At 35.5% G+C, this 10,972-nt stretch overlaps 1 protein-coding gene across 4 annotated transcripts; it reads right to left on the bottom strand.

Annotated features, from left to right (window-relative positions):
* Nucleotides 1-30: 30 nt before the first annotated feature.
* LRRC39 (leucine rich repeat containing 39) lies at nt 31-9,905 on the bottom strand. 4 transcript variants are annotated; one of them, XM_079314084.1, is made up of 9 exons: nt 9,756-9,902; nt 7,410-7,596; nt 6,527-6,632; nt 5,042-5,198; nt 4,432-4,568; nt 2,872-3,017; nt 2,357-2,509; nt 1,226-1,365; nt 31-277 (listed from the first exon to the last, which is right to left on the bottom strand). In XM_079314084.1, exons 2-9 carry the CDS (start codon nt 7,532-7,534, stop codon nt 222-224), a joined length of 1,020 nt encoding a protein of 339 aa, XP_079170210.1. In that variant the 5' UTR covers nt 7,535-7,596; nt 9,756-9,902; the 3' UTR covers nt 31-221. The 4 variants fall into 4 exon arrangements, with proteins under 4 accessions (XP_079170210.1, XP_079170209.1, XP_079170208.1 ...); XM_079314083.1 differs by lacking the exon at nt 1,226-1,365; XM_079314082.1 differs by lacking the exon at nt 31-277 and having other exon boundaries at nt 479-1,365; nt 7,410-7,572; nt 9,756-9,905.
* Between the last annotated feature and the right edge of the window lie 1,067 nt (nt 9,906-10,972).

The following is a 10,972-nucleotide window of genomic DNA, read 5'->3' as shown; positions in this document are numbered from 1 at the left end:
TTCATTTCTTACCAAAAAAAAAAAACAACCTAACCCTTTTATCATCTTTCCTGTACCCAAGAAAAGGTCTTATATTTTTCCAGTTTCACTGTATATATACAAATATGCAAACCAGTTCTCATCAGTGAAAAAATAAAATCCCTAAGAGTATTTAAAACCTGTTGTAGCTTCTTTGCTGTGAAGAAGAGTGCTTGATATTTTCTTCCATTCACTTACATTCTTTATTCATTAGGATTCATGACAGGAGGAGAACCAGAAGTACAACTTTCCATGTTTCCTGAAAGACAATAGGTTAAAATAAGTTGATATACTTTATTTTCACTTTGAAGTTTAGAATAGCTTTGTATTTCTTCTTAAAATATTTAAGTAGGCCTAAGTACTTTCATCAGCCTGTGCTGTTTGAGAATCTATTCAGAAAGAAACCTTGTGTCTAAAGTGTCATCTTGATGTATTTTTGCTAATTTAATTATTCATCAAGAGCATTACATTCATGTTTTGTGAAGGCTTAAAACACAGAATGGAGATCAGAGAGAACATTTTATATCTGCAGTGAAGTACATTCTGCAAGTAACAGCTGCCAACTGAACATCTGTTCAAAAGTGCTTATTTGGGTCTCTTACTGCAACAAAACTGTTACCCCAGAGACAATGAACAGCATGTTTTAGAAATGGATGAAACTGGGAGTGTTGTGTTTAAGTGACTGTATCAGGGAAAGCAGATTTTGAGGAACATCTGTTTATCAGCTGTTGATAGTTCATTGCTAAAAGATGAATATTGGGAACATAGACATTTCTCCCTTAATCTTTGTCTGGAAGTACCATCTGGATCACATCCAAAAATAGGAAAAGTTGAGCTTCATGAATTAAAGAATGCTAGAATACCTTCACTATGTAAACTGATTAAATTACAAATACCAAAGATAGTCATCAGCTTCTCTTTATCCATGTATAGGTAACTCAGGCACATTTATTACAGTGCTCCATGGTTCCAGTATGCTCCTACCAGAATCTATGCTGTTTGTTGGAGACCTCCTGTGACAACTCTTGTTAAAAGTGCCCCAGCCCTCAGTAAAAGCTTGTTTACAGATTTCTTTTAGAAAATGTTACTCATTTATTAAGGTTATTCATATTTCATTTCTATACATATCCTAGATTTTATTTATCCAGTTTATCCCTCTCTTCCTCACTGTATTGTGGAGAGATCAAAATTAATAAAAAAGCCATGCCTGTTTTCTTGAGTGACTCCTGGATATACATGTGCATGAAGTCAATGCCAAACATTTCCTGTTGCTCCTCCTCCTCTGTGTTCTCACATGGAGGGAGTGTTACCTCTAGCTCCAGTGGGTTGTCTCTGAAGTTCACAAATCTAGGAATTCACCAGAAAAGGTTATTCTTGGAGTAAGTTTTGTCCAGAGAAAATAATTCTTTTGAAACTGAATTAATATTTTGCAAACACTATTTTAAGCAAAAGGAAATTAAGTTCTTATTATACTAAATTCACCACTCTATGAGTAGTATTAAGTATTAAGCTAAGAAGATGCTTTATAACAGTAAGTGATAGTGGTGGGAAAAAACATTGTGGTCCTCATCATTTTGTCTTCAGTTTCTGACTCACTGTCAGATGTATTGAGCTTTCACAAATAGGTGAGTGGATGAAAACAGTGCAAGTGGCCCCTGCCAGCTTTGCAAGGCAGGAGCTAGTCCTGTCTCTATTCTTGTTCCATCCTTGTATATATTTAGTTAAGGAGGTTCTTCCAACAGAGCTGAGAGCAGGAATTGCCTTCCTGGGTTAAACATGGTTTATGCAGATTAGCATTCTGTCTCTAAAATGGCCAGCATCCAGTAATCAAAATGAAAATGCTAACAGCAGGAACATTTCTGTCATGGTATAGTAAGGAGTAGTTAAAATTCTACCAATTAAGAATTTACATTATTTTTTAGTTTTCATATCAAGTACATGACAGTCTCATCCATGTCCTCAAACCTAATAAATTTTGTTTAATTCTGAATGCTTGAATGCTCAATGGCAAAGTTCTACTTTTTGTCATTTCAATGTCTACCACATTTTTCTGCAAGCTCTTGCCTTTAGAGAGGCAATTATAGGGGAAGAGCTATGAAATGAGAAAATCTATTATAGTCTACTTTTCATGTGAGACTGTAGCTATCACAATTTATCTGTCTATCATGACTGCTTTAAGTTGTATTACACACAGCTTTCTTCACCAAATCTTTAATTGTTGTGAATCTGTGTAATTATGCTGATTTATTGTATCCATCCGTACAACTGTGGTAATGTCTTTTCCTCTCCCTTAGTATTTTCAAGTATTTTCATTTCTATTTCTGGTGTTTTTTCTTACCTCAGATTTGTCATGTTCTTCATACAAGCTGGAATATCTTTAAGTTTGTTGTTGCTTAGAACAAGAGTACTAAGATTTTTCATATTACCAATGGTTTCTGGCAAAGAGTTTATTTCATTCCTTTGGAGCCATAAAGTGTGGAGGTTTTCCATTCTGAAAAACAGGTATTTGTCCAACATAAAATTAATCTTCTCAGTCATTACTACAAAATTAATTTTTCAGCCACATATAGGACTCATAATGCAACAAGTCTCAAAAGAAACCCCATAGCCAAGATAATCACCTAATCTCTGTTCAAAAATGTGATGATGGACAATGAATATTTAACCTTATGGTTGATACTGAATTTATTGTTAATTGAATGGATTATTCCATCCTATTCAAAACATCACATTAGGGCTGATAAAATCTTGATTTTGGACTGAGGTTAACATAACAATTATCTTTCGAAGAAGTATTTGCTAATTAGAATTTCAATGCAGTGGAATTGAGACTGAGCTTTGAGCTGTATTTACCTGTCAATTGTATCAGGAAGCTCCTGGAGTTTGTTTCCTCCCATATCTAACCATTCTAGATTCGGCATGTTGAGGAGAGCTGGAGGGATGGCAGTGAACTGATTCATGCACAAATCTATGTGTGACAGCTTCTTTAAATCACTGAGCTGAAACGAAGGGGAGATTTAATGCAACTTTGTGTAGCTGCTGCAGCAGCACAGCAGAGCTCTAATAATGTTGAGAAACACTACAACACATTTTGGAGCCAGTAAAGACAGAATGGTTTTGAGTTCCAATGGCTGATAGTAGCTGACAATAACAGTTTTGTCTGGAAGGTGCTAGGGTGGAAACTGATGAGGCAGCAGAACTTTACCTCCCACCCAGTAGTGAGTGCCATAACTGCTCACTACAATGCAGAATGCCCCAAACCTCAAGAAAAACAATGTCAAAGACAGCATTGTCCTTAGAATTTGAGTCATGCAATATGCCAATTTTTGTTAGTAAAATATTTAGATTTTTATGTATCAAATTGCATGGACTATTTTAGAGTGAACCACTACACTCCATGCTGTGAAGTCTATTCATTCTAAAAAGTGCAAGAGAATATCACAGCACTTAAGTCCTTAGGTGAATCATGCCTTCAGGAGCTTGTGCAATGTTCAAGTGCTACAAAGATGTTGTGTAGCAGATCTGGTACAATTGTGTAAACACTGACTGTGCTCGAGTGTACATGAGCAAAGCTTCCCAGTGTTCACATCACTGCAGTCTCCTAGGACAGAACTACAGATCTTCTACATTACACCCTGCAACCTGTATCCACATAGACTTTGTAAATTTTGGATTTTGGTTAATAGTGTGTATTTCCATTTGAACATCCTATGTTGGCTATTGCTGTTTGAACTCGCTCAATTTTTCAAGGTATTGATTGCTGTCAACTATTGCCATGAGTGGTTTTTAAAAATAAAAACAAGTAAATATGGTTACATACTTGACATCTCTAAGAGACTATTACTTAATCTCTCACATTTCAGTCTGTTCAAATTAAAGTTCAATAGTAGAGGAGAAGTTGTTTTCACTCTCAATTATTTTCAACATTTGAGAACAACAATCATTCAACTCCGTACAGGCAGTTGTATCAATCACACAACCCCTTTTCAGATCTAACTGTTCTGGTAAAGATGCTTACAGCTGTGACCTGGTATATGGTATGAATCTGTACTCCCACCACAAAAGGGAACTTCTCTGTGCTAAGGCATCTGATTCTCAGTGGGTAAATCAGTGACAATATCCAGCCTAAACAAATTGATATGGAGTGCATCACTGCCCTCTGTGCACTGCCAAGTCATTTATCTGGCCAAAACAAACACTGGCTCCTTCAACTACTCAAGTGTATGTATGTGCTTCTCATGTGGCTTCAGCTTGACCAGTCATAAAAAGGTTGTTCACATCAGTGTTTCTGTGGAGTACTGTGAAATCACAGTATCCCAGCAAATCTGAAAACAGAAATCCAATGCATAATGATAATTGGCTTTGGATAAATTCAAAATATGCATTAAACAAAACTAAACAGTATGTCAAAACCTGAGGAGGAAGATCACAGATACTTCTGTTGACAGCCAGTTCCAATCTTTCCAGACTGATGCAGTTACTTATTTCCTTAGGAACAGATTTTATTCTATTGTAACTGAGAAGCAGCTCTTGGAGGCTGGTCAGCTGGCCTGCAGAGAGCACAAATGAAAAATGTTTATGTTTATTCTATTTGAAGCATAGTATTATTTGTGTTGTCTTATGCTTTTTACTGTTATAAAAATACTCTGTGTTCTCACAAAACAAAACAAACAAACAAAAATCACCAAACTGCAAATAGCAGCACTTCAGGACTCCTTAGTACAGGACTGCAATCTAGTTGAGTGTTTCCAGGAAAAGCCCAAAACCAAAAAATTGCAACTAGGCTATTCCTTTTTTTATCATGGAGAGTTTTCATAGAGATACGTCTCTTCCATCCAGTCCCGTTTTTAGTTTATATGGAATCTATGGTTTGGAGATCTCTATCTCACTGTTAGATTTAAATAATCTGTTTTCTTACTATCCATTAGGATTATTAGACAGGCAAAGGGCACAAAAATGGTATGTTTGTGTGAGACCAATTTTCTTAGAAAAACAGCATAAAATAAAAGAAAGCTCAGCTCACCAATTTCTTTAGGTACACTTTCAATTGAGTTCCGGGACAGATCCAGAACAACAAGGCTGTGAAATCTTCCAATAAACTGAGGAATTTTCTGCAAACTAGTTCTGTGAAGCTGCCATTCCTGGAGATGGATTAGTTTTAATAAGCATGAAGGTAATGTCTACAACAAGAAATACAAACCAGAAGAAATTCAGCTTAGAATACAGGCTAAGGCAGAAGTTTTATTTGAAATACTAACAGTCTGTCCTTGTCCTTAAGCTATACTGTAACATGTAGGTTACAAAATGAACCCTGATAACTGTTTTCTAAAATATGCTGGAAATAGCAAGCATAACTAATACCATTTTAATATCATACATATGACAAAAGGGTTTATGTTTTATAAAGGTTTAAAGGTATATCAATATATTAGGCAAAGGTTCTTCCCCCAGAGGGTGTTTGGGCACTGGAACAGCTCCCCAGCACAGTGGTCACAGCACCAAGCCTGACAGAGTTCAAGAAGTGCCTGGACAATGGTCTCAGGCACAGGGTGTGACTTTGAGGATGGGCTGTGCAGGACCAGGAGTTCAACTCCATGAACTGAGCATATTCCATGATTCTGAAGTGAACACAGTGTGGGTTCTGATCACAGATTTGACCTGCCCACTTTTGGCTCCCAGGATTTAGATACCTGCACTATTGTCATTGACAAACTTGTTTTTCAGACTTGTTTTTGTTTTCTTTCTTTAAAAAAAATCAGTAAACTGAAGTTGAAACTGCTTTAATTAGATTTTTGCACATAAAGGGAGATCTAAATTCTATTTCCTATTCTGTCAATAAAAACAGTGAGCAGCTGAGAGCAGAAGAGCTGAGGGAAAGAAAACTACAGTGTCCATATGCAAAGAGTTCTGAACAAGGACCACTGGCCTGCAGACCACTGGAGTATGGCTGGGTCTGGTTGTCATGTTCTGACTGGCCTCAACACTGACTAAAACTCATCACTTTCTAGGAGCTGGTCTGTGCATTTTGCATGGCTCAGAACACTGCTGGCCTTCACTCTGCCAATATTAACAGCAGATTATCCCTGTGCATGAGAAACAACAAAAATAGTGTTCTGGGAATCTACTGGCTCATTTTCATTCTTAGAGACAATAAACAATAAGAAATACCTTAATGCACCCAAACAGAGGGTTTTCACCTTGATACATTTCAGTAGTTCTGGTGTGTGAATGTTATATGAGAATTTGCATAATGAAAATCATACTTTGCAGTGTAAATAATTTCTAATGCAGAAAAGGCTTTTGGGCTTTGTTTTTACAGATTATGCTAAATATTCAGGACTAAAAACCACCCAGCTTGCTTTTACACTCACAACAGTGTGTCCCAATTCACTGATAGCAAAGCACAGTGAGTAGTTAACAGAACAAAAATAGTACCACTATAAGTTGTAAGTAGTAGTTTTCTAATCAGTCATTCAACACAAGCAGCATTTATTCCTATCAACACTACCTTCCATTCTTCTTCCTCTATCCTTAAAATTGCTCTTCCACCTTCATTAATAACTTTTTCTTTGAGCTTTGCTAAAGCAGCTCTCTCCTCCCAGACAAGCAATAGCCTACAAGGGAAAGAAGATCTGCAAGTGGTGCCATAATGAATACAGCCAACAATTACTATCTTATCTATTTTCTGGAAAGAGACAATTCCCTTATTGTCAAATAACATTACTTATATCTGGATGTTAATATACTATCAGCTGGAGAGAAGACAAACCCTTAATATTCAGCTGAGGTAATTTATAGGAATTCTATTTTACAGTTCTTCAAATTTATATTCAGAAGGAGGACATAATTCACTTTCAACATGTTACAGCAGGGCCACAGAATATAACATCATGTGGAATTAAGTTCCAAAGCACATTTTGAAGCAGTCACCTAAAATGAAAGCCTTTCATACAACAATATAAAAATGCAAGAAAATAAGTCAAGCAGCTTATTTTAGCTTGATTTCCAAAGGGGACCTAAACAAGAATTCTGACAAGGTAGTTCTCTTTCTTTCTGCTTGTATTCTCCATGAGTAGCTTTTGAATTTTTTGTTTCATTTCAAACATATCTGATAAATTAGGAGTACCAAAAATAGAATCCTACATTTCTTAAAATTTCATAAAATTGCTGGCCAGATCAAGAAATACCTCAGTGGAGAAGAAATCATAACAAATCGTCACTTACAGAGCAGAGGATTTCAGTATCTGAGTTCAAGGGATTTGTCTATATACTAATATTTTTATCACAGACACTAGATAAATTAGAGTCTGAGTGAGTTTGAAGAAACCAATCACAGTCTTCTGAAATATGCTCTAGCTTTTCACATACTTCAAAAGCTACAATTTACCTACCTTCCTGCAGACCTCTGCCTAAATTCCTTTTCTCTCTGTAATTCTTCATTTATCTTGTGTATTCTCACTTCCCAGAGTGTCTTCACAGCAGTGAATGTTCCCAGGCAAACTGCAGTTTCAGCCATGATCCTTTACATGTTCAGATTTGCTTGCAGGAATCTGACTGAATTTCAGGCTCAAGCCACCACTTCAGGTATGGGTTACCAGAGGGGGAGAGTGATGTGAAAACTAAAATACTGCAATACCCACTTCATAAAGTTATCAAATTAGTTAATATAAAGGACTGACAGGATTTGATTGACTGCTTTCTCTTTATAAAAATAGATAAATGCACCTATTTAAATGTTATTATAATAAGAAATGGTATTTTTGCAGTCTCTGCATTCTTATTCAGTTAACAACTGCTGCTCTCAGTTCCTTCCAAAGGTAGGCTAAGTATTGACAATAACTATTAAATGCAGAGCATTCATTCCCATCCCAGTTAGAAATTAAGCTGTTACCTGCAGGCTAAGGCACTTCAATTCTGACAGCTGCATTTTGGCACCTACCTGATAGAAATACTGGTCACTTATATTTGTCAGTTTTGCACTTCACAAAAACTGAAGTGTTTCCAGAGATTAATTAGTATATTTTATGTGCATTCATTTTCTTCATAGCTTAATTCATTACAATGCATTTTATATTTAGCATTACATTACCTTTGGGAAAATGCATTTAAATCCTTCTGATTTCTCCTTGAATGTTTGTGTATCCCTCCTGAGTGTCAAAATTCACATTTAAAATTAAATTCAGTTTAGAAATTTGAAATTACTTATCCTTTAGTGGGATAATTAATACATATTGTTTTGAAGAGCAGCAAAATAGGATACTCACTCACACTAATCAGTGCATCCCTCTAAAACATCATTCTTATTGCCATTACTGGAGCCAAAATACTGATATTAAGATAAGGTTGCTGGGTGAACCTTCATGCCAGCAGCAGTGTACTCTGAACACTGATGATCTGAATGCTGCTCCCTTTCTAACTTTTTACTGATACTTGTAGTGGCGAGTAAGAAAAATATCCTATATATGTTTCAAACAAAAAAAACAAAAAAAAACAAAAAAAAAACAAAAAAAAAAGGATAACTTTCTTCCAAAGAAGCAGGTAGGTAACAACAAAAGAGGAATTTAATGTTTTTTCATACATATATTTCCCTACAATAATTGTTGCAGTTCTTTTAGAACCAATCTTTTCTTTCACACTTTTCTGTTATAATTTTGTGTGGCCTGGATAAGTCACAGTTGCTTAGTGGCCATTTTTGTGTTCAAACTGTCAAACATTCTATTTTATGTTTACTATATCTTTTGCTAACATACTTATTTGTAAAGTCTGCTTATACTGAAATAAAGTTAGAATGTGGAGGCAAATAAAATGGAAACATGAGGACAGTCTGCCATTTTAAAGACAGCACAAAATCAAATGATAAAGCTTGAATAAAGAAGAATCTGGTCTAATATATTATGATTCTTATGTGTCCTCTGTCAAGGAACAATGGCAGGATTTGACTAGTGACACAAATGGCAAGCCCAGCATGGCAGTGTAGTCTGGTCTTTGGGTTCCTACAGAAGGATTGGATTTTTTCCTGTAAAGAGAGGACTGTATACTTTTTCCCTCCCCCACATAAATGTGATCACTTTTATGAATTTGAAGGATTAGCTTCTTTTTCAGTGGCCATCAGAGTAACTATCCTTCCCAATCTCCACCCCAATATGCAACATAATGCTACAAATGCATGAGGTTTAACTCCAGTCAGTGGTTATAATTCAAATTGCCTGTTTTTTCAAGATCAAATTTCTGTTGAAATCAAGTGATTAACTAATCTATTACATCTTCTTGTTTAGAGATATTTTTTTAACTATATGCCCTTTTAGGGAGAAAACTTAATATTTTTATAAAAATTGTGCAGAAAAGAGACATTTGTTAATAGTTGTACTACCAAACCCAGTATCATACTATACATTCAAACCAATACTTATTTCTAGTAAAGCTTACTCTGGGCAACTTTCTTTTGGATATTATTCATCAAGTACTGCCTTAGAACCATGAAATATCAAAGAACCTAAGTATATGACTATTTTCAGGATGATTTCATTATATGGGTTAACAGGCTTCCATCAAAAAGGTCTTATTCTTAGATCTTATTATTCATCAAGAAAATAAAAACCATACTAATTCTATCACAGCCAACAATTCAGAGGTGAATTCCCAAGCACGTCTGTAAAACAACTGCAAATTCACTTCCAAGTAATCAGATCTCCCAACAACTTATCTCCAAGTATCAGCAAGAGTTTGACAAAACTTACCTCAATTATTTGATGTTTTCAAGGATTTTCTGTGACTCATTGCTTTCTGGACAAGAGCAGAGGTAAATTATGAACCTTGTCTGCATTACCAAAGCCATTTAAAACTCTCAGACTCCAATGCAATGTCAGTCTAGTTCTAATTTTAACCTATGCTGAGAATAGAAGGCATCACATGAGGCACTTTTGCAACCCCCCCAAGCATTTACCACTGTTAAAGTCTCCCCAGTTTAGTAAGTATGACTGGGCCCCCCTAAACTGCACTCCCATTATAGAAACTGTGAAGAACAAAGAAATATCTGTTATGCTACACAATAAGTTTGTTTTGAATTAAAAATGACAATTAGAAATTTAAAAGGCCAGTATTGAATTAAAAATGACTGCTTTTTTTAGCAATGTTTCTCTGCAAGGTAGCTGAGATTCAAAGTGCTATTAAACAGCAACATTGACTAAACAGACTAGAAAAGGTATTACATCACTAAGTATTTTACTCATTACTTTTCTGTCTGGAGTTTGATAATTTGCAGTAAAATTCTTCAGCAAGAGAATTCTTCAGCATGAGCAAAAGGCACCTTTACCAGGATGTGCAGAGGGGTTATTACTCACCCCTTTTCATGGTTCCAATCATGAAACTTATTTAGCATTTTATTTCTTCAAATAGCCCTTGGAGAAGATAAAATTACAACAAGACTGTCAGAATCTTTTTCTTCAATCAAATGGGAAGAGAAAGACAACAATAATCACAAGTCACTATTTGAGACAGAAGCCATAAAACTGGATAGTTCTAACCAATTGCACTGGAGTATAAAATAGGACTATGAAATTTTAGTATTATTAATTGGGTTATAACTCTACCACAAAACTTTATAAAAAACCCCAACCCTCTCCAGTCTACAACCAACTAAATACATCAACACAAATACCTACTTAAAAAGACACTAAGTACTTTAGTTTTCAATCTTCTCCTTGTAAGCAAAATTATTCTGTCTAAAGTATTTTGAAGTAATTTCATTGCTTTCTTTCATACACTTCCATTTCCTCAATAGTCATCAGACTAAAAAATATCTTAAGCCTTTAGACTAAGCCCTTACCACAACAATATACTTGTAGGAAGGTAGACATTAGGCTGAGTTCTTCTGGTAGCCTTGAGTACAGTATGTAGTCTAAGGCAAGAAGAAAGAGTTTGAGTCACCCATACAGGATTACCTGCATAAAATTCA

The sequence above is a fragment of the Erithacus rubecula genome, assembly GCF_903797595.1.
Source record: "Erithacus rubecula genome assembly, chromosome: 10".
Taxonomy (NCBI): domain Eukaryota; kingdom Metazoa; phylum Chordata; class Aves; order Passeriformes; family Muscicapidae; genus Erithacus; species Erithacus rubecula.
The sequence above is the reverse complement of the archived record's forward strand: the minus strand, read 5'-3'. Positions and strand labels throughout refer to the sequence as shown.

What these genes read in the sequence shown, in the direction of transcription:
- LRRC39 (XM_079314082.1), bottom strand. Translation starts at nt 7,534, where the DNA reads ATGGCTGAAACTGCAGTTTGCCTGGGAACATTCACTGCTGTGAAGACA. An exon ending in AAGTGTACCTAAAGAAATTG is followed by an intron (nt 4,569 to 5,041) that starts GTGAGCTGAGCT and finishes TGCTCTCTGCAG; the next exon opens with GCCAGCTGACCAGCCTCCAA. An exon ending in AAGAACATGACAAATCTGAG is followed by an intron (nt 1,366 to 2,356) that starts GTAAGAAAAAAC and finishes GTGAATTCCTAG; the next exon opens with ATTTGTGAACTTCAGAGACA.